Source organism: Anopheles bellator, chromosome 2 (assembly GCF_943735745.2).
Source record: "Anopheles bellator chromosome 2, idAnoBellAS_SP24_06.2, whole genome shotgun sequence".
Classification (NCBI taxonomy): Eukaryota; Metazoa; Arthropoda; class Insecta; order Diptera; family Culicidae; genus Anopheles; species Anopheles bellator.
Genome location: NC_071286.1, coordinates 74,686,722 through 74,708,616, shown reverse-complemented (window position 1 = coordinate 74,708,616; position 21,895 = coordinate 74,686,722). Strand labels below are relative to the sequence as shown.

General features: G+C 51.5%; 3 protein-coding genes across 4 annotated transcripts in view; all 3 read left to right on the top strand.

The window, feature by feature from the left end:
• The first annotated feature begins 48 nt into the window (after positions 1 to 48).
• On the top strand, positions 49 to 3,933 carry LOC131209057 (leucine--tRNA ligase, cytoplasmic). The gene is made up of 3 exons (XM_058202030.1): positions 49 to 112; positions 212 to 3,590; positions 3,661 to 3,933. Exons 1-3 carry the CDS (start codon positions 110 to 112, stop codon positions 3,867 to 3,869), a joined length of 3,591 nt encoding a protein of 1,196 aa, XP_058058013.1. The 5' UTR covers positions 49 to 109; the 3' UTR covers positions 3,870 to 3,933.
• Positions 3,934 to 4,305: 372 nt separating this feature from the next.
• Positions 4,306 to 9,507, top strand: LOC131209058 (cytokine-like nuclear factor N-PAC). 2 transcript variants are annotated; one of them, XM_058202032.1, is made up of 9 exons: positions 4,306 to 5,078; positions 5,477 to 5,602; positions 5,691 to 5,817; positions 5,881 to 6,150; positions 6,241 to 6,750; positions 6,824 to 6,964; positions 7,033 to 7,246; positions 7,312 to 7,401; positions 7,475 to 9,507. In XM_058202032.1, exons 1-9 carry the CDS (start codon positions 5,038 to 5,040, stop codon positions 7,672 to 7,674), a joined length of 1,719 nt encoding a protein of 572 aa, XP_058058015.1. In that variant the 5' UTR covers positions 4,306 to 5,037; the 3' UTR covers positions 7,675 to 9,507. The 2 variants fall into 2 exon arrangements, with proteins under 2 accessions (XP_058058015.1, XP_058058014.1); XM_058202031.1 differs by having other exon boundaries at positions 5,881 to 6,153.
• Positions 9,508 to 9,932: 425 nt separating this feature from the next.
• The window catches only part of LOC131208043 (AF4/FMR2 family member lilli), a 70,849-nt gene continuing 58,886 nt past the window's right edge, over positions 9,933 to 21,895 (top strand). Inside the window, exon 1 of the mRNA XM_058200686.1 lies at positions 9,933 to 9,961. Coding sequence (XP_058056669.1) covers positions 9,933 to 9,961 — 29 coding nt within the window. The remainder of the gene's footprint in view (positions 9,962 to 21,895) is intronic.

Genomic DNA, 21,895 nt, shown 5'->3' with positions numbered 1-21,895 from the left:
GGCAGCGCCACATTTTTGCTTACGTTCCATACCAAAAGACCAGTTCTGGGCAAACAAACACAAAGGCCCGATCAATCTCAGCGGCACACTCGAGAACCTTTCAGCAAAGATGGTGAGTATCTGCAGTGACTGATGCAATCCGTTGCACAGGATGCATCACGCAAAAATCGATTTCCTGTTACTTATTCCTTCCCCCGGGGGTCACCACCAGGCCAACGAGCGAAAAGGGACGTTCAAGGTGGAATACCTGCAGAAGATCGAGCGGCAAATGCAGGAACGTTGGGAGCTCCGGAAGGTGTACGCAACGGAACCAGTGAACCAACCGCGGCAACGGGACGATGAGAAGTTCCTAGTCACCTTCCCGTACCCGTACATGAACGGTCGGCTGCACCTGGGTCATGCGTTTTCGCTTTCGAAAGCCGAATTCGCTGTGCGCTACCATCGGCTGAAGGGCCGTAAGGTACTGTTCCCGCTTGGGTTCCACTGCACCGGAATGCCGATCAAAGCGTGCGCCGACAAGCTGAAGCGCGAAGTTGAACTGTACGGCTGTCCGCCAGTGTTTCCGCGGGACACGGAACCGGTTGTCGAATCGGCGGAAGATCGGGACGTGGTGCCAAAGGACAAGAGCAAGGGCAAGAAGAGTAAGGCGACCGCGAAAGCTGGAGCAGCCAAGTTCCAGTGGCAAATTATGCAAAGTTTGGGCCTATCCGATGAGGAGATCGCCAAGTTTGCCGACACCGACCATTGGCTGGAGTACTTTCCACCGTTGGCGATCCGCGATCTGAAAGAGTTCGGAGCGCACATCGACTGGCGCCGGACGTTCATTACGACCGATGCGAACCCGTTCTACGATTCGTTCGTTCGCTGGCAGTTTGAGCATTTGCGCAAACGCGGCAAGATCATGTACGGTAAGCGGCACACGATCTATTCGCCGAAAGATGGGCAGCCGTGCATGGACCATGATCGGTCAACCGGCGAAGGTGTGGGACCGCAGGAGTACACGCTGATTAAGATGCGTGTTACCGGAAAGGTACCGTCGGTGCTGTCTGCAGCCGCCGGTAAGCGTCCCGTTTTTCTCGTGTGTGGCACACTCCGGCCGGAGACGATGTACGGTCAAACAAACTGCTGGGTGCATCCCGAGCATCGGTACATTGCGTTCGAGACGGTCAAAAAGGAGGTTTGGGTTTGTACGCGCCGGGCCGCGAGGAACATGTCGTTTCAGGGCTTCACCGAAACGGAAGGAGTTGTGAAGGAGCTAACCGAACTGGTTGGCCAGCAACTACTCGGTCTGCAGCTGTCGGCTCCACTTACCTCAAATTCCATCATCTACACGCTACCAATGCTGTCGATCAAGCAAGATAAGGGGACGGGTATCGTGACGTCGGTCCCATCCGATTCTCCCGACGACTACGCGGCCTTGGTAGATCTGCAGAAGAAGCAAGCGTTCCGTGAAAAGTACGGCATCACGGATGAGATGGTGCTCCCGTACCAGCCTGTGCCGATCATCGAGGTGCCGGGTCTGGGTAATCTGTGTGCCGTGCACGCGTACGAGAAGTTCAAGATCCAGAGTCAAAACGATCGCGAGAAGCTTGTGGAAGCGAAGGAATTGGTGTATCTGAAGGGATTCTACGATGGCGTGATGCTCGTCGGAGAGCACCGTGGCAAGAAGGTGCAAGATGTGAAGAAGGAGCTGAAACAGTATCTGATTGGGCGGAACGAGGCGGAAATCTACTATGAGCCGGAAAAGACGATCCTCTCCCGTTCGGGAGACGAGTGTGTCGTTGCGCTGTGCAATCAGTGGTACTTGTGCTACGGTGAGGAAGGCTGGAAGCAAGAAACCAAGGCCCACCTGCGTACGATGGTCCTATACCACGAGGAGGTGGCCCGGAACTTTGAGCACTGTCTCGAGTGGTTGCACGAGTACGCTTGCTCGCGAACGTACGGTCTCGGAACGAAGCTTCCCTGGGACACCCAGTGGCTTATCGAGTCCCTGTCCGATTCCACGATCTACATGGCGTTCTACACCGTGGCCCATCTGCTACAAGATGGCTCGTTCCGGGGTGAAAAGCCTTCCCCTCTCGGCATCACTGCGAACGATATGACGCCGGCGGTTTGGGACTACATCTTCTTCACCGATGCACCGGCACCTTCCAAGTTACGTTTCCCGATTAAGGCGCTGGATCAATTGCGGCGTGAGTTCAACTACTGGTATCCGGTCGATTTGCGCGTTTCGGGCAAGGATCTCATACAAAACCACCTGACGTTCTTTCTCTACAACCACACGGCAATTTGGCCGAAGGAACCGAACCGGTGGCCACGGGCCGTACGCTGCAACGGCCACTTGCTGCTCAATTCGGCCAAGATGTCCAAATCGGACGGTAACTTCCTGACGCTGCACGAAGCGATCGGAAAGTTCAGCGCGGACGGTACGCGCTTCTGTTTGGCCGATTCGGGCGACAGCATCGAAGATGCCAACTTTGTCGTGAGCAACGCGGACGCGGGCATTCTGCGGTTGTACACCTTCATCGAGTGGGTCCGGGAGACGCTCGCAGCAAAACCGATGCTTCGGAAAGGCCCAAAGGACAGCTCGTTCAACGATGTGGTGTTTGCCAGTGAAATGCACCTACTAACGAAGCAGACCGATGACCACTACGGTAAGATGCTGTACAAGGAAGCGCTGAGGACGGGCTTTTACGAATTTCAATCGGCGCGTGACAAGTACCGTGAACTGTGCGGGGCCGAGGGCATGCACGAGGAACTGATAATGCAGTTTATCCAATGCCAAGCACTGCTGATCGCTCCAATCTGTCCGCACGTGGCAGAGTATATCTGGTGCGAGCTGCTAGGCAGCAAGGGCTCAATCTTGCAAGCGAAATGGCCCTCGCTGGGACGAATCGATGAGCGAAGCATCAAATGCAGCGCTTATTTGATGGAAGCGGCCCATTCGTTCCGCTTGGCGTTGAAGAACGCCACCCAGCAGAAGGGTGGTGGTGGTGGTGGCGGCGGCAAAGGAGGCAAGGCACCCTCCGTGATGGCCACCGGGCCAGTAAAACCGAGCGAGGCCACAATGTGGATAGCGAAGACGTTCCCACCGTGGCAATCGTGCGTACTCGATACGATGCGTGCGTTGTACGATCGGAGTGGCGCTCTGCCGGACAATAAGACCATTGCGACGGAATTGGGACGGCAGGAAGCGCTGAAGAAGTACACTAAGCGCGTGATGCCGTTCGCGCAGATGGTTCGTGAGCGGGTCGAAGCCGTTGGTGGACCAGGCAAGCAGGCGATGGACGTGACGCTCGATATCAACGAGCGGGACGTGCTCTCAGCGAACGCCGAGTATCTACGGAACACACTCGAGCTGGAAACGATCACATTTCGCTTCACGGACGAACCGGACACACCGGAAAAGATGCGCGAAGAGGTCCGTCCAGGCGTGCCGTTCGTCGTGTTTACGGTGAAACCGTTCGTAACCGTGACGCTCGAGAACCCAATCGAACGGTCGGGACTGTTCACGGTGACACTCAACCTGTCCGATGGCGACACAACTCAAACGCTGAAGGAGAAACTGGCAAAGCAGATTGGTTTTAAGGGTAAATCAGAAACTTCTTCCAGCAAATGTTTCTATTTTGCTAATTTGACCAAATGTTTACGATATTTTAGCGGATCTTTCGGCACTGGAAATTCTTCGCTACGAAGACCCGACACTCGGGCCACGGTTGCTGCCAGCGTTCCAGGACTACCGCAGCGGCAAGATCACAATCGAGAACGGTACCTTCCGTGTGGTGCCGGAGAAAAAACATGTCTTTCTTGGCAACGGATCGCCAGATGTTGTAAACACCGGCACAAGCTTTATCTACGTCATGAACTAGTAAGGGACTACCGGAACGGAATGGCTGTTGAATTAATGTTTGAATTTGTTTCGAAACGAAATACAAGTGCTCCAATGCTAACATTTTCAAAAGCACAAAGCGTGTGAATTTTTAGGCAAAATTGGCTGTTTGTGCGCTTTTCAACCGAAGCCAACTTTAACGTGCATTTCAAACCATCAGTCTACTCACCACGAACGATTCTCACCACGGGTCAGATCACGCACACTTTGCCATTCGAGGTGTCAAACTTCCGTCTGGCTGTGTCTGTGAGAAAAGTGTTCCTCTCGAAGCTCTGCCATTTGATAGTGTGAGCTTGCAGAACCTTAAACACTCGAGTATTCTGTGTAGAGTAGGAAAATCATAACAAGCGCCATTTTTTATTACCCTCCCGAACGAACCGATCGCTAGGCAGTTTGTTGTGGGCAGAAAACGGAGCCGTGCGTGGTTTGGTTTGTGCGAAAAAGAGGGTCCTGGGATCGAGTGCAGATCCTGTGGTGCATTTGTTGGCTCTGTGCCGCCAAATAGCGCCGTGAGAGGAGTCCGCCAACGAAAGATAAATTTTTCTCGCTTCCTGTGCGAACATGCATGTGTGTGTCTAATCGTGTTTCGATCGTCTTATTGCGCTTGTCCCGTGGTCAACCGCCCGCTCGCAAGTGTGAGTGAGACCCGCACAGTACACGCAGCAGCGCCGCGGACGAGTTGTGACGAAAGTGACGCGCGGTCAATTTTAACAACACACGGCAAGCCGTCGAATTTGTATTGTGTTTTGCGCCCAATCGAAGCGTTGTGTTGGCCGAAAGGGGAAAAAAACTAAAAGCTGAGAATTGTTTTCGCGCAACCGCCGCCATCATCATTCGCCTCCTCCTGTTCGGCTTGGCGTCGGCTTATCGGACACCCTAGTTAATTGCGTGCGCGTTTGTGTGCGTGTCATTGTGCGAGAGCGTGTGACGTAGCGCCAGTAGCGACATAGGAGCGGATCGCGACGGACGGAGTGTGAAGCCTTTCTCATCTTGTGTGCACAAAACAGGCGCGACAATTGCAGTACACAACCGCGGCCAAAAGTCAACAGTGGCCTGAACGTAGAATCTTCCTGAAACCAAAGCAACTTCGGAGCCATAGTGCGAGCGAGTGGAGCCAGCAAGAAGAACAAGGAGGAAAACAAACAAACATGTCCGACAGCAAGGGTTACGCCGTGAACGATCTCGTTTGGTGAGTTTGGCAGCACGATTTGCGTGGCGTTCGCAGCGGGAGCGAAAGCACAACAAATGCCTGTTTGGTGTTGGCCGGATGTGGTGCCCTTCGGCGTCACTCTTGACAGCATCCCCGGCTGCGGGGTAAATGTTTTGGGCATCATGTGCAGCGTTGCATTGCATATGCGCTTCGCCATGGGAACAGTGGAAAGAAGCGGGAGAATGGAGCGCACCACATAACCTCAAAATGGAAGGTTCGCGCGCTCTCGGCATTGCTTGTTGTGAAATGGGCTCGCCGCGTAAAATGGTCACGCAAAACATCGGAAACGTGCTGAAAGCCGTTTAAAAAGAATATATTAACTCTTTTAACCCTTTTAACCCTTTTTCGATTCTTGACGCACTCATCCCCGGATACAGGGCCAAAATGAAGGGCTTCTCACCGTGGCCCGGCCGGATCGCCGTTCCACCGGCGGAGTTGCGACGCATCGCGGTAAAAAAAAGCAATCCCGTGCAATGTATCTTTTTCTTCGGTTCCAACAACTAGTAAGTAACAGAACGCGGGCCCGTAGATTACAGGGAAATGATTATTGGCTTTTTACACCGTGCCTCGCACCACTATCTCCAATTGCAGTGCGTGGATCGAGGAAACACAGATCAAACCGTACGTTGAGTTCAAGGACAAATTGCTAAACTTGTGCAAAACGGCCCAGTTCAAGGATGCCGTGAGGCAGATTGAAGATTTTATGGTTAATCCGGAGGTAAGCACTGGTTGGCCGAATCCGTCTGCCTGACTTTAACGAGCTGTGTCTTGCCCACTACAGAAATACCAATCACTGTTTACGGGTGAAAATGAAGCGGCCAACCGACCCGATCCGGACGCGGAGTTCAACAAGCTCCGCGAAGGCGGTTCGGCCAGCGGTACGGAAGAAAGTGGTGAAGCCGAACATTCACCGTCGGTAAACAATACCACGACACCGGCGGCCCTCGAGTCGGTCGAGGAGCTCGGCAGCACGCCACTGTCCGTTAAGAAGACGTCCGCGAAGAAGAAAGTACGTGCCTCGCTGCCTATCAAGCTGAATGTCGACAAAGTTGTGGTACGTTGTTTGCCATTTTTTCATCCTGCTTTCATCAGGTTATGTTTTCGTTTATACGAATTGTCTTTTCCATTCTGCCCTATCTAGACGTCTCCAGCAAAGATGCGTGCGCCCGGTGGCAAAGCTAAGGCGGCCACTACCCTGCTGCTGGACGATGAAACGAGTCCGTCGGCGACACCGAAGCGCAAGAAAAAGTTAGGAAACGACAGTGCGACCGATTTGGCATCGCTCGTTATCGATAGCTACTCGAGCTCCATTCGGCGCAATGCTCCGATTGCGCACCTTCTCAATCGCCCGACCGTGGCCCGACCGGCCACGCCAGAGATCGACATGTCGAGTGTTTCGGACGCGGTTCAGTCGCGCAACATCAAGGCGTCAGATCTAAAGTTTGGCTTCCTCGGGCTCGGCATTATGGGCTGCGGGATCGTGAAGAATCTGATCAAATCGGGCCACTCGGTCGTGGTGTGGAACCGGACCGCCAGCAAGTGCCGCAAGTTCGCCGATGTCGGTGCCGTGATCGCGGACACCCCATCCGATGTCGTCGAAATGACGGACGTTACGTACTCGTGCGTATCGGACCCGCAGGTTGCAAAGGACGTAAGTATTCAGCACTCGCGATTGCATTGCTCCTACGTGGATGACTCCCTTATCGTTTGGTTACTGTCTGTAGCTTGTCTTTGGCAACTGTGGCGTCATGTCGGCCACACTGTCCGGCAAAGGTTACGTTGAAATGACGGGCGTTGATCCCGAAACGTCGCAAGACATTGCCGAGGCCATCATCTCCAAGGGAGGTCGCTATTTGGAGGCTCAAGTAAGTGGTCGCTTTTCGTGCTTGTTTTGTAGGTTTTAACCACTGACAAATTAATTCGTACGTCGTAGCTTCAAGGCTCTAAAAACCAGGCTGAGGAGGGTACCCTCATCATTCTGGCCAGCGGCGATCGGCTGCTGTTCGAAGACTGTCAAAGCTGCTTCGAGGCGATTTCGCGCAACTCGTTCTTCCTCGGGGACGTGGGCAACGCGACAAAGATGAATCTAGTGCTGCAGATGATATCCGGCATTTCGTTGACGGCGATCGCCGAAGGACTAGCGCTCGGTAAGTAGACGTTCATTGGTTTCCTTCTGCTTCGTTCTACAGTTCATCTTATGTCCATCCCTTAGCCGATCGAGCAGGACTGCAACAAAAGGACGTGCTGGAAGTGATGGAACTGACGACCATGTCTTCGGAGATGTTCCAGGAAAAGGGAAATGGTAAGTGTGCATTCACAGGAAGCTCTGGTGATGGTTAAATAATTTGCGCCGTCCTGTGCCGGTCATGTTTCAGCAATCATTAAGGGAGAGTTTCCAACGCACCAAGCACTGAAGCACATGCAGAAGGACCTGAAGCTGGCCCTCAGTCTGGCGGACGGTCTGGAACAGTCTCTGCCTATTGCGGCGGCCTCGAACGAGGTCTTCAAGCATGCCAAGCGCCTTGGGTACGGTTCGCACGACGCCAGCGCTGTTTATGTTCGGGCGCGGTTTTAACAGCGACCACCGACCACAGCCTACAGTGGCGAAGACGACGACGACGACAAATAGATCCCGACAAAGATGCTCGTAGCGGGCATCGCAAGCGTCAGAAGCAGCAGAAAAACAGAGAGCAAAGGGAAAGATAAGGGTTTGTTAGAAATGAGTTTATATTTTAATTTTTTTACATTACCTTTGGAAGTGTTTTCGCGCGAAACCAAATATTGCAAAAGAGAACGAAGGGCCTACTACCCCCGCGTGGGGTACAAAGATAGATTTGGAGATGAAGGTGGGTTCGTTTGTGTAAAATGTGTCCCCATGAAGTACTTTACGGTGCACTGTGCTTTACCTACATACTATCGTTCTTCGATAGCCGGATTTCACTATTTCGGCTCTGTCAATCGTTATTCCTTCGATCAAACGACGGATTCAAGCGAATCACGAATCCGAGACGCTGAGAAAGGTACGCCGAAAGGGAGAGAGACAGACGTAGAGAGCTTATATTTTCCTAATACAAAAGAAAACCGTCATCATCATCATCATGGTTGAAAGGCGCGCTCGGGCCGGTAGCTGCACTGTGGCTACCGGTAGCGTCCGTCGGAATATCTACGCACGCATAAATGCATATATAGTGTTACATATTTTCTTTACTTTTGATGAACTATCACGATTTAAAAATATTTTCTCCTTCTGACCTCCCAAACGATGTTTGATTTTTAGAACGATTATAGATCGTAGCATTTAGCGAAATTAGTAATAAAATTGCGGCACACGCGTGAGAGACGCGTGCATGTGTGTGAATACCATAAAAGTTCAATTTTCTCCCTTCTCGCGCCTCGCGCAGTGCGAACACCGAATGTCGAATTTCGTTCTTAGACCATGCCGTTGGACACTCGGAGAATGTGTTGCTCCGGGTTGACCGCTTCGTTTCGTTTCTTAAATGGCTGTTACGGTGCTAAAGGGACAGTGTAGTGTAAAAGTATCTGGCGATGTCAGGTGATGCGTGTCAGGTGCAATAACCACCCCAATGAGTCGGTATGGTGACACTTTTAGTTTTCACATTTGCGTGTTAGGTTGGTTTGCAGTAAGGTTGGGATACGAAAACGAGGCAATTCCTACAGTTTTTGGTGTAGTTTTTAGTGGTGTAGCTCTGAAAGCATCAGATGCTAGCTGGCCGCTGGTTGGCAGTGGTAACGGGACACAGCTCACTGCAATGGCAAGAGCTGCACTGCGAGTTAGGTTAGAACCACTACCTGAAGCATAAGTTTCTTTCCTTTTTGTTGGTTAGTTGGATTTTTGTGGCACGTGTGGAAATTTAGCCTTTTTTCCCCTGCACAGAAAGTTCTCGGTGTGAACGTGAATTCGTTTTAGCTCTCGTTGTTAGTTTTACGAACCGTTTCACATTGCCTCCTCTCAGCTGTTGCGCCGGGTGACGACCCTCCGACGAGTGACGGGAACCAACAAAACAGGGCAGCCACAAACCGTTCGAAGAGGTACGAATAGACGGAAAATTCAAAACTGTAGAACGAAATTCATATTAACTTTACAAGGCGCGAACGACGCACGAAACGGGAAGCTCTAGGAATACGATTTTTTGGCACACAATTTAGGCGTACGAAACAATTAGTTTTGTAAAATAAAATTTAGAAATCGGTTCGTGTCCGCAGGACACCGGAAGTGCGCAAAGGCTACGATCAGGGCGCACGAGCGAGACACATCTGTTTAGGGCCCGATCCTGTGCAGCAAACACATTTTCTTTTATTTTGTAAGACATGCAAATAACACAATTATACAATTTTCGATGAATCGAGAGTGAATAAATAAATGTTGATTTACGTATCGGTAGCAGAGCGCGAACCTGAGCGGATTATTTTGAGAAAGACTTCGACACAGCAACTGCCAAGTGCTCTTGGTTGAGTAGTCCTGGAACTGGTTAAATAACAGCTGGTGCCCTATATCGTAATCGCTTCTCCTGCTACTTTTTGTTTTTTAATTAAAATCGGCGTTCTGGCTTCACCATGACTATGTCTTGGGAATAATTTGCAACGGGCATTTCATATCGATGGCTTGAAAGTTTTCATTTCGTTCGTTGCACGGTTCGTTCTGTTTCGTTTTCCAATGAATTGTTTAATTATACAAATCGAAACAGCTGCTTTATTTTTGGTATATGTATATGTAATTAAATTAATATTTAAATACCCTGAATGTTCCGCCGGAACGAGCTGAATAGGGCTGGCCAAACGCTGAATAAAATGTAAACAATAGCTTTGTCAACAATGACAGCAACGTTCGTTGGATTGCCAAGGTGAGTACAGTGACCGTCGAGAAAGGGTTATTTGTTCGATTATTGTGCGTATGCTATTGATTTTAACTAATCAGTGTGCCAGATCTATCGCATTTCGCATTTCGGTGGCCCGTTCGGAGCGCAGCCCTGTCGTTTCGGGCACAAACGACCACCGTAGCGCTCGATCAGTTGTTGTAACAGACGCACGTCAAACGTCAAACCACCGACGGCCGCGAGCAACAAAGCAGGCTTTGCTCCCGCTCACGCGCACGGGCGTTCGCGGGCACGCTCGTGCGCCGTCCCGCTCCGGCCCGTGGATCGTATGCTGGCGCCGTGTTCGGTGCGCGCTCAACCCCTTGAGAGAAGAGCGTAGCAACAGCAGCGTGTAGTAGGATTTTCGTAGGTTGAATCGGGTTTGTTCGGGATTTTTTTTACTTTGAAACCAACCAACATCACGACCAGTCGCGCGTACTCCGGCCGTCTGACTCGAGGATGTGCGCGCGCGAGAAAGAGAACGCTAGGCAGCAGTGAGCGAGGTAAACGCGCGGCCACCACGGCCAGCAGCAAAAAAGACCAGCAATAAGAAAATAAAATGGCGATCTTTGCGTGTTGTACATTTTTCATTACGGACGTTTAAGGTGAATTTTCCGCCGGAAACGGACACCAACGGGTGCAGCTCGTGTGGGGACGGGTAGGCGGAAGTGGCCAACTAGTGCGTATGCTCGGATGCGACCGGATGTGACGGCTCCGGAAGTGGGGAATCCTGAAAACCCAAACTGCCGCTGTGTGTGCTGTGAGCGATTTTTTTTGTCGAAGCAAACCTTGCACGGCTATCGATGGACGGAACAGCAGGACCGCCGCCGCCGTTCCGCCGTCGTCCCCGACCGTGCCATCGTGCGCTTGCGTGTGTATGTGTGTAGATTTGTGTTGGTGTGCCTTAATGTATCCCGACGTGGGATCCACACATACACAGCATAGATCCATACGCCGTGAACTAGCGAGGTCCATCGTAGTAGCCACATCGTCATCACGTAGTGAAACCGTTCAGTGCAACTGCCTGTTACCTTGCATGACCCCCCTCTTGCCAGCCCCACCAGTACCCGCCGCCAGTGGAAGGCTTCACCTTCGTTGCTAACCCTCGGCCGCCTCTATCGTAGTGTCCCGTCCCTTGGCCCCGCACCGACCGCCACGGGTCCGCGCACTCCGTGCTGCCACCAATTGATGCCCTTTTCGCAAATCATACATTTTCGATCCTCCCCTATCGCTGTTCCTTTCTCTTTCTCTCGCGCACACATACAAACACACCTAGGCTCTTGGCTTTGCCGTCGTCGCCGTCTTCGCGCTCACTCGCACCTTCTCGAAGGTGCCTTTTCGAGCACACACAACGGCGCCGAGAGAAAGAAGTTAAGTAAGAAGAGAGCACCATGGGAAAACAGTAGTAGCCACAGAAGCAACACAAAATCATCCCCTAATGATGAATCCCGGGTGCTGGGTGAGTGGTCGTCGGCGGTCGCCCCGAACAATAGATTTGAGGCCGCGGTCGCGACGGAGGATTGGGGCGCATATTTTCCCTATCGCTGTCCGTCACAACTTCGCTGTGGTATCCTTTTTGGTTTGGTCGTCGGCGCAGGGAAACTATTTCACGGTGGGACAACTACCGACCGGCTCTCGGGCGACGAGGTGTCGATCGTGCCGTTTTCTGTTCGAAGAGGTCGTGTGTGATCTTTTCCGCCTCGCTTGAATTTCGTGAACGTCGCATGTCCGTTCCGCGGTGAAAGTAACACACTCGTAACGAGACAGAGAGGCCCAAGAAGAACAACAGAATTGAAAAACAAACACACCAAAAACGAAGCAAGCCGTATCCGGTTGTCACGACGCGTGTTGAAACATTGGGGTGCGCGAACGGATTTGACGTTCGCGGAAAGCATTGTGAATTTTGTGATGACAAACGTTTTTGAAGATGTTATGGGGATGCTGCATCGGGTCGGGAAGGAAGCACAAGAATGAAGAGCACCGATACACATCCCCGGAGGCTGTGCACCCCTTCCACGGGATGACTGTGACACGAACCTCGTAGGCCAAACAGCGTAAAGCAAGGCGAAACCGAAAAAAAAACGCAAAACACCTCTCAACCGTGCTCCGTATTTGTTGCTGGTCGTGCTGGTTCAATTCCTTACCAAGCGCTGCTGAAGGCCAGTGGAATTTCTGCAAGTGACACAGTGACAAGGTTCTGTCTCTCCACTCCATTTCCGAAAATCCCTGAATCGGTGCGCCCCGTAAAAAGGAAATACGATCAACGTCGAGTGGGACGAATGGCGCCGCAGGCAACAATCGGCGCAATTTGAGCATAATTGAGAGTGAACCGACAAATACACGCCACGTACGGGGTGCTGGAAGCTAAACCCGAAAACGAATCACAGATCGAAGACTCTCTCGCACAAGGATTAACTGGCTGGTGGACTGGCCTAATTGATTGACTCAGTTACGAGCATCGCGCCTACGATTCAACCTGATCCGAGCATTGTTAACCAGTAATGGATCAAAGATATTATGCAAGGTGAGTTTCTTTTCGGTTTGACTGGAGCCACTCGAATACACGAGCTTACGGCATTTACTATGTTTGAATCATTGTTATCTTGGGCCGAACTGGCAAGGATTTGAAGCGAATGCTCTTGTTTTATTGTGTTATCGGGACCATCGAAGTGATCGGACGTGCGATATTTTGCCACAATACTGATTGGGCCATTGCAAGCAGCCTCCAAGCAGACTGGAAACTATGTTGCGGATGAGTAAGTTTCGTTCGAAGCCCGTTTTAGTACGTGTCGTGTAAAGATTTCGCCCTCCGATAGGGTTGTCATCTCCCAGGAGGGGCCGACGAAGACGTTGAGATGGTTTATTATTTTCCGTGGCCATATCACGCCGCAGACCCAATTAGCTCCGGCGAGACGTTTTCAAGATGTGTGACTTCCTTCCGAAGCTCTGCTTGTATGCGTGATACGTACCGCGTATCTATCTCTTTCGCTCACTAGCTCTATGTTGCGATGTTCTCTCACTTCGAAGGAGTTATTGTTTTTCGTCTCCTTTCTTTAACCTGTTTTTCTCTTATGCTTTCAACCGAGTCTCGTGACGTAAGCGAGAAGCGCACAGAATGAAACAAAAAAAAAATATTTGCCAAACAGCACCGAACGTTGATTTCCGTTTCAACCGATGGACCACATTCAAAACATAGTTGCCATGGAAAAATAAATCTCTTTGCTAACAAGTTGCCGCAAGGCAAAATAAGCAGCATGGAAAGGGTCACCACTCAATTCCATGATTGGCATACTTTTCTTGCTGTTTTCCCGATTGATCTCACTGGTGCATCTCACTGCCCTTTTTTCCAAACCTTGCACAAACGAGCAAACGCAAGTGAGTTAGAACCGAGTGAGGCCCTGCGAGTGTGAGGAGATGATGTAAGTGAAGCGAAGTGAGCATGAGCCCGCAGTCAAGGCAGGCTGCAGCAATGTCTAGATTTGTGCGATGCTCCGTGGCCGATTCCAACGTATCTGTGTGTTAGTGATCGACCGAAGCCGTAGTTAACGGGCGAGGAAAATAGGAAAATCAATTGGGCAGGCCCCGCGACGGCGCGAGCCTTACACGGCCAAGCGCGCACAGTTTGAGGTCTGATTCGGAAAGCCCAGAACCATAGAGCGGGGCGCAACCCTAACTGCACGATCGTGGCCTTCTTTGCCTGGCTGTTTCGGTGCCCAAGTGTTTGTGGTTGCAGCGGAAAAGAAAATACGAATTTCTAATGAAGCTCTCCGGTGGTTGCAAGTTTCCTACCAAGTTCCAAGTGAGCGCTGCTGACAAGGAGGGCACCGAGCAACGGGGTGTTTCATTCACCGTCCGAATTGCGATAACCGAGGGTGGTGCGGCCAGGTAGCGAGAAGGGCGCGGAATATGTTGTTTTCTTCGCGAGCATGTCTAGTGTTTGTGCTGTTGTTGTTGCGTGGCCAGTAGGAGAAAGGGACAGAGAGATGTGGACCCATCAGCAACATACGCACGTTACCTGTCCCTCTGTCGATCGTTGAGTTTGTCTCGTTATGCACGATCATGCCTTTTCCTAACCGTGATAACCACAATCTTCACGAAACCGAACGTCATTCGGTAGAAAATGAAACGAAGATAGTTGGGGCTCTGTATTCGCGTGAAGGTAAAGAGCCGCAGATTAGCAAACGCGCTGAGTCGCGACAAAAACGCAACCGTGAGGAACAGTGAGTGGAGCCAGTGGGCTCCAATGGCCTGGCCCCCGCGGAACGCGATCGCTTCAAGTGGTCGCAAACACCATTGCGCCGACACGGACACAAACGGTAACACCAACACTCTGACGCGAACCGCGCGCATAGACACGCATGCCACGGCCAGCGCACTTGAAGGCCAGCGCGACGAAACATCAGCAAAAACCAAACAGCTGAAGGGAAATCCCTCCGACACAACGCACACCGAAAAGGGATGCCGATTACTGTGCCAGGTGAGGCGAGAACCGTGTTTCATTCATTTCTTCACTTTTCGTTCACCTGCATGGATTTCGAGGCGGGTGAGCAGCAAGCTTGGCTCACTTTGTGAGCACAGGTGATCATCGTTTGGTGGTTTATTGACAAGGCCATTGCCATTTTTCTCAGCAATCAGTTTGATCACCCAAAGTCATCTTTGAAAAGCCAGCAAAGAGCAAAGAATGTCGGACACAGATCGGGAGAAAGTGTGCGGGGTGGGCCTTTGGCTCAAATTATGGTACCAATCAAGCGGCCCGTTAATCAATCAACATTCGAAATCGACAACAGGACGTACACAGGGAGTAATAAATAACCGGGCGCACCGGCGGCGCAACAGGCGGAGAAGGTAGGAAGGCGGACGGCTTCCATCGTCACCCTTGCTGAATCCTCCCTCTATCCTCCCCGGGGGCTGCGCTTTTGATGCAACTCCCATTGGCCGTTCTAAGTGATGGTGCGACATCGTGTCCGTGCGATTGACGAGACACACCACTTTGGCTGCACGCGCCCCGTGCGTGGCTCTACGTTCACGAACATCGTCGGTGTGTGGGAGCGAAGATGATGGTGCCTATGATGATGATGATGACCGTCGGTCAGCAGCGCTGTGCTACTTTAGCGCGGCCCCTTACAGGTGCCTTCCTTTGGTGTGTTTGTGGGACGGACCAGTAAGGGGTTGCTTTTGGTGGGTTGGCGAGACGAACACCGAACCCGGCCATCGAGAAGTGGCTCGGCTTGTGCGGTCTAGAATTGTGTCTGGCAATTAATTGTGCACCATTAGCTGCCGTCGAATAGTTTTCCTTTTTGAGCACTCCGTTGTTTCATGATTCCTAGTTTTTGTTTAAACCATTCATCGGTTCTGATGTATAAGCCGTCTGTTGTTGTCGAGCGCTGCATCAACTTGTTGTGCACTTTAATTTGATGACAATATGGCTCCAGCAGACAGTAACATTGTTGTTCACATTAACCCTCTGTAGGAGGCACATTCTCGAGTTATTGGGCCAAAGTCGTTCAATCCTTTTCGTTTCGTGTGTGTTGACTCACACGCTCGTCGTCTCTCATCGCAAACGGCATCTGTTTATCGCCCATTTAAAGGATTGGCGATGACTCACAGTAATGGCGAATGAACGAGCGGCATGAATCACACTCCATTGGCAAGCAGCCCGGTTGAAAAACTTCGTCAGTGCGAACGAACCCCAAATCCATGTTGGGTGCTTTGGGGTACTGAAATTTTGTGGGTCACACGCAAAAGAGTGGCCATATAAGCGCGGACCATTACCATTCCGGCGCCTCCCTCATCAGGTGTGACTCCCAGCGTTTCACCGTTTCTCAAGAGCGTGAAATAGATGTGAGTTTTGCTTACAATTTCGGACCCCTCACGCACCAAACTATAGTTGGGCATATTGTGTTTGCTCGCAATTGTAAGTTCCGCATTGGAACAACATTATTATGCTCATGGGCGGATTACGTCAGCTCGTTTTGTGGAACCCATTTCACACTTCCTTCCCCGTTTGCTGCGTCAACCGCTGATATCGAAAGACAGAAAAACTGCCATAAAATAAACAAACCAAGTTCCTGTTCCCCGCGCCCGTCGCGTCGAGGAGAGATCACGGAATAACGGATCGCGAAAGTTTCGCGCTCGATGACATCGTTTCTTCTGCGCGCTATTAATAGGTTATGCTTGACGCAACTTGTGTCCTGCGGCATGCGGTGCCCTTGCCCTTTGCCAGCATAATTACATTGGCGTGAGGTGTTCGAAAATACACCAAAAATGTTCTTCGAATCCCGAGACTGTTCCGTTCGTTCGAGGAAGCTCCGTTAAGGATCATCGACTCGCCGGGAAAAAAAACCATAGGTTAACACTGCGTGGGAGCGAAGGACGAAAACGAAAAAGGAGCAACATATCAGGGAGCGATAGAGAGAAAGATTATATCGCAAGGAACGATTGTCTATCCGTGTGTGGGTCGGAAGGTTTCACGGAACTCCCCCGGTTTCATTCGGTGTCTCGGGGAGGTTGTCGGATCCTGTCGATTTGGTCGTTGGCTAATGAGTGTGGGAGCACATCATGATATACGCGAACAGTAGGAGTAGGTTTGCGATGTGTGCGATCCAAAGTTGGAAAATAATATCAAAAATAATTTCGCAACCCACACGCTGACGGACGAAGACGAGGACGACGTCGTGTGAGCGACTTGCGGACGGTGTGCGTTCTTCGAAAAGTAAAAACAGATTCGCATTTTAAGCGGAGTAAATTAAATAAAAACCCTTGCCAACATGTTTGGGGCATCATTTGGAGCCGCTGCCGTCGCCGCCGCCTCTCGCTGGGTGGATGAAAAGAGCATAAAAAGTGATTTGCCGCGAAGAAGGAGGAAGGCAGGCGCCAGCCTCGCCAGTGTCGAAAGCGTGGAAAACCTCTCCGGGGCACGTTTATTTATTTTCGGTCCTCGTACCGTATGCGCGCGGCGCCGGAACCAGAGGGCCGAGCGCCCGTTCCGTTTGTTGTACCCTTCTACGGTTGTGAGGACGCGCTTTGCGGTCGTAGTAGTCGTCGTCCCCGTCGATGGTTGTGTGCGAGCGTGCTCCACACAACGACACACCGTATCGAGCGGACCAGGCAGGCGGTGAGTGAGAGCGAGCGAGTGAGAAACAGCCAAGTGGTTTGGTTTTGGGTCGACGCGTGCGTTATGCTGGAATTCGGCAATCGTCGGGTTGGGGGTTGTGGGAAAGGAAACGGCGGGGACTCAACCATGTTGCCGTGTGGTGGTGGTGCTCTAATGTTGACGCTATGCTGTGTGTGCCGCGCGCGCCGTATGTCTTTCGGCCGCTTTTGGGGTACTTTCTTTGTTATGATTTTGTTTCGGGTTTTATGTTATCTCACTCTCGCTCACTCTCACTGACGCACGGTCGCTCGATGATCACTTTCTCTCACTCGTTCGCGCGCGTCACTTTCTCACCTCGCGCTCTCACCAACTAACCAACAGCACGCTCGTGGAATGTGCATGTGATTCGGGTTGTAATTGTGTCACCCCTAATGCGGCCCGACCCCTCTGGCCACCGAAACCGGACTCGGAATGGCTTGGAGTAGGCCATCCGGCAGAACCGGCACTGGCCACCGCCGCAGCATAATCATCGTGACAAAATGCATCGGATTGTGCCGTGCCGGATGAGAATTATGCTCTCGTGCCGGGAAGCTCGCGGTAACCGGGGCCGGTCGGTGTAAGCATTGCGATACATACTGCGCAGGACTAAACAAATCCCCCCACCCCCCGGCCGTTTCACCATAACAACGCCACTCCGCGCGGGTTCATCCGTCCCGATCCCGGTTAGTGTTCGATTGTAAATTTTTAAACTGAAATAATCTTAGAAGTGCGCTTTATCACCTTTCGTTACCGAAATTGGTTTGTTTTGCAATCGTTGGGGGGGCCCTTATCGGCGAGGGTTGCACTCGCAGATAAATGCGAATCTTGCGGGGGGAAGCAACAAAGTGATAAGATATCGCCAGGCTTTGTTCTAAGAAAACCTCTCCCACTGTGCTGCTTAACGAATTAGTAAAATGCCTCGCTTAAAGCCCCGCGGCTGGAACCGATACACCGTGACACGTGTTCACCTCGGACTAAATAGTTTTCTTCAGCGAAGCACTTCAAGTGTTTGTGTCGTCGTCGGGGTCGTTTGGTTCAGGTTTTTGCCGCCGCATGTCGGCAGGCTCCGTGGTTTGAAATCTTCGGCCGGACTGTGGCGGATCAATAATCGAACTACACTTCATTTCCTTCTCTCTCCCTTGTGACTTCTTATCAAACGGCGATGTCGGTCAGTAGCATCGCTTCGGGGTGCAACTGTGATTCGGTGGACATTTGCATGTTGGTGCCCCGAATGTTTGGGGGCAAATTGATCAATCAATCGTTCATTAAGCCGGTCGGCCATCGATGGTGTATTTTCATCGGTTGAAGCATCGAAGAAGCATAAATGTGAATGTCCCACAATTGCCGGCGTTCAATGGGCGCGCCGACAGGAGGTTAACTTATTGAAATGGTTACTTGAACTAGCGTTTCATTCACGGTCGGGATGTCTTTCAGAAGAATCACACCCCCTATAATGCAGGGACCCCATTATTGCGTAACGCATGGAAACGCATCTTTATTATGCCGAGCCCACTTCAAGTTTTCTCCAGTGAACCTTTCCTGCACCCACACCGGAAACCGATCACGAACACCGTGCTCAACCGACGGAAACGAAAACAGAGAAAACACTTGAATAAACACTCACCAACACATATGTAGCACGGGAAGTGCAAGATTCTTCTCGTACTCTTTCCGAACATGTGACACGCTGCATCGTCTCCGGGGCTACGCGCCGTCTTGGGATGGCAGCTGGCAGCGATCCTACGCCCGGTGCTCCCTCCCTCTGCCATGCGTTCAATTTTCGTGTGACATTTGGTTTCGATCTTCGGTACTACTCCACACGCTCCGCCGGCACGCATTATACGAATATTTTACGAGCAATTAAACACATTTTCCAAACCGATTTGTGTGTCACCCGTTGGAGGGCCCGTCGCGTTCCCCAGTCCGCCCCCCCCCGCGGGAGGATATGCAACTTTGTTGCGCTGCGCATCGACCGGCATTGGGAGCGCTGCTGCACCACTTCACACGATTGGACGCGCGCGGATATCGGGGCAGAGTGTAGCGTGGAGAATTTAAGATGGTCGTTAATCGGTCGTAAACTGAGAATATCCTGGACCTTCTCCATGCAGCAGCCGCCAGTTGCCGCCACGAACCGCGAACCGTCGAGTCGGGTTGAGCAACAGTTGGCTTGGCAAAAGTGTGCCGCATCGAGCGAGGATTGCTTCCCGGAACACTTCTCGTGTGTGCGGTCGACAAGTTTATTGGCCCACTATTTTGCACCTTTCTTTGCTCCTTTTGCCCCCCGCCAGGGGAATCCATGTGCGAAAGAAGTCGCTTTGCATACGGGAAGCAAAACGAAATCGAAAAGGAATGAGGAGCCGCCTCTCTCTCTGGTGTTCGTGTCCTGATCGGCTATTTGATCGGTTTGTCGCGTCAATCAATGTTAAACGACCAGTCGGTGGGTCAATATTGGTGATGTTTGTGTACCGAACTTGTAAATCTTCTGTTAACCATCATCTCTAGGTGAGATGATTTACTACTTCTACTTTATGGACTCGAGTTCTTGTTGCTCGCGGAGCAGTGTCTTCATCCTTCGTTCGTTAGGATATTGCGAAGTCGTCTTGTTTTCTCTCACATTTCGCGCTTTATCATTTCCTTCGGTCAGAGTTTTGGCACAGGTTTCTGCTTTAGTCGCCGGCAGAATCTAATCGGTGATGCCAGCGAACCAATAAATCGTCCTCAATCCCACCACACTGGGAGTACGGGAGAGGGACCTCGTGAAAAAGCACTTTTTGATGGGTGATTCTTCACTTCCGCCTCACGAGTGCCCCGCGCCGAACAAAGAATCATCGTTGCCGCGCGCGAGACAGGACGTAAGGCCCTCGTCCTGGCCCTCTCCCCAGGCGGGTGAGTGTTGAAAAATGTGAAAAGTGTATGCAAAAATTTTCTCGGTCATGTCCCACAAATCGCGCGCCTGACCGGCCGGCCGGCTGGCTGGCTGGCTTGCCGGCTGGCTGGCTGGTCGGATGCCCGGTTGGTCTTAATTTCACGGGAGATGCCTCTCTTCGGATGGACGTTTTTTTTGTGTCTTCTTCTTGTCCGACAGTGTCCCGCCGTCGTTGCGCGATGGCGGCATTTCGGCTGTGTGCGTATTTATTTTTAGCACCTTCGCCCGCAGAACACACATTTCTTTGCGGCCGTCGCCGCCGTTTCTCGTGTTGTTCTTCGCGTCTTGGGTTGGTTTTCATTTTTTTCGTGTCGCCCGCTCTCCCGAGAGGTGGACGGCAGCAGCATATCATCATCAGCGAGTGCTAACATCAACATCATGAGCGGCCCCGGCGGGGGCCAGCAAAGTTCAATCGAGCGAATGCAATAAGAAACGCAATGAAGCATCTCGCGCAGGGAAACGATTTTGTCAAACGATTTCGAATCGTGCGGTGCCGTTTGGTAGCGCGGAACGCGCTGTGTCGCGGGTCGGGCTCGCAGGATGGGGACACACCAGAGAAGAGACCAGAAGAGGTAGAGAGAGGGTACGCGGGAGCTTTGGGCTTTTTTGCACCGATTTCACAACGTTTCACTTTCACTGAGGCGGCGGCACGCGTAAGTGTACGCCCGTGTGCGCCAATTATCACATCGTTTCGGAGTCGTTGTAATAGCGCGTGGCCGTCGGGGGCAAATCGTGGGGACCGTACCGTGGGGGCGCCGTTTTTCCGTAGCCCCAATTGGCTAGATCGTATCCCGCCCCGGGGGGGGTTTATGTGTAGCTTTTATGGTTGACCCTTTTTTCAGGCCAATATTAAGTTACCGTTTTATTTCATGTTACCAGTCCATTTTACCATTTTATTATTCATATCATATGTGTTAATTTTCTCTGTATGTCGTTTAAATGTTTAATTTTTGGCACCAATTTTCTTTGATTTTCAAACGAAAAACGTTCGACGTTCGTCGCAGGTCGTACAAACAGTAAACATGTTGATTCCTCTGATCGTTTGCTTTTATTTCCGAGATTGGGCGGAACGCGCGGACATGGCGCTAGTCGGGGACATAAAAATCACATCGAAACTTTGGAGCGTTTGAATAATTTTCAGTGAGTAACACACTATTTCGGTGAATGTTTTGCATTTTCCTCCGGACGCTCCGATACTCCCCCCTGGAGTTACTCGGTACCGCTCGGTGCTTCCTATACACTTCGATTACTTTCTCTCACGAAATAATTTATGTAGCTGCCGTGCCTCTCCGTCGGGTGCCGGTCCGGTCCGTGTGGCCCCAAAAGTGAGCAGTTTTGCATCACATTCCGAGGATCCCTTTCACTGTCTCTCTATCTCTCGCCAACACTCGCTGTCCATCCATTCAATGCCTTATGTCCCTGCGCATCGCATTCGTTGGTGACAGGAAAATTCGAAGCAGCAACAGAGAACTCCCAAGACGGAGCCGCACGATTCTGTTCGGCGCAGAAGAAAGGCGAAAGCGCCGCAATCATGGTGAGGACGGAAAGAACGACACGGCGGAGAGAGAGAAAGGGTGGTCGATAAAGTAGAGGTGCATACTAGACATGCAAATCTCGAATCCACCACCGCGCAAGGCTGTGGTGGGCGTCGGCCGCGTTGCGAAGATGATCTCGCGTTTCGGCCAGGGATTTGTGTTTTTCGCTTCAATTTGCTTTCCTTTGCCAGTGTGGCCGGTGTGTGACTAACTTTGTGTTGTGGCGCATGTTTACAAATGTTTTTTTTCGGAAAATATTTTCTATTTTTGCCAGCTACACCACCGCGCACCGGAACGCGAGCAACCCGTGGCGCCGCGGTTTTCGAAAG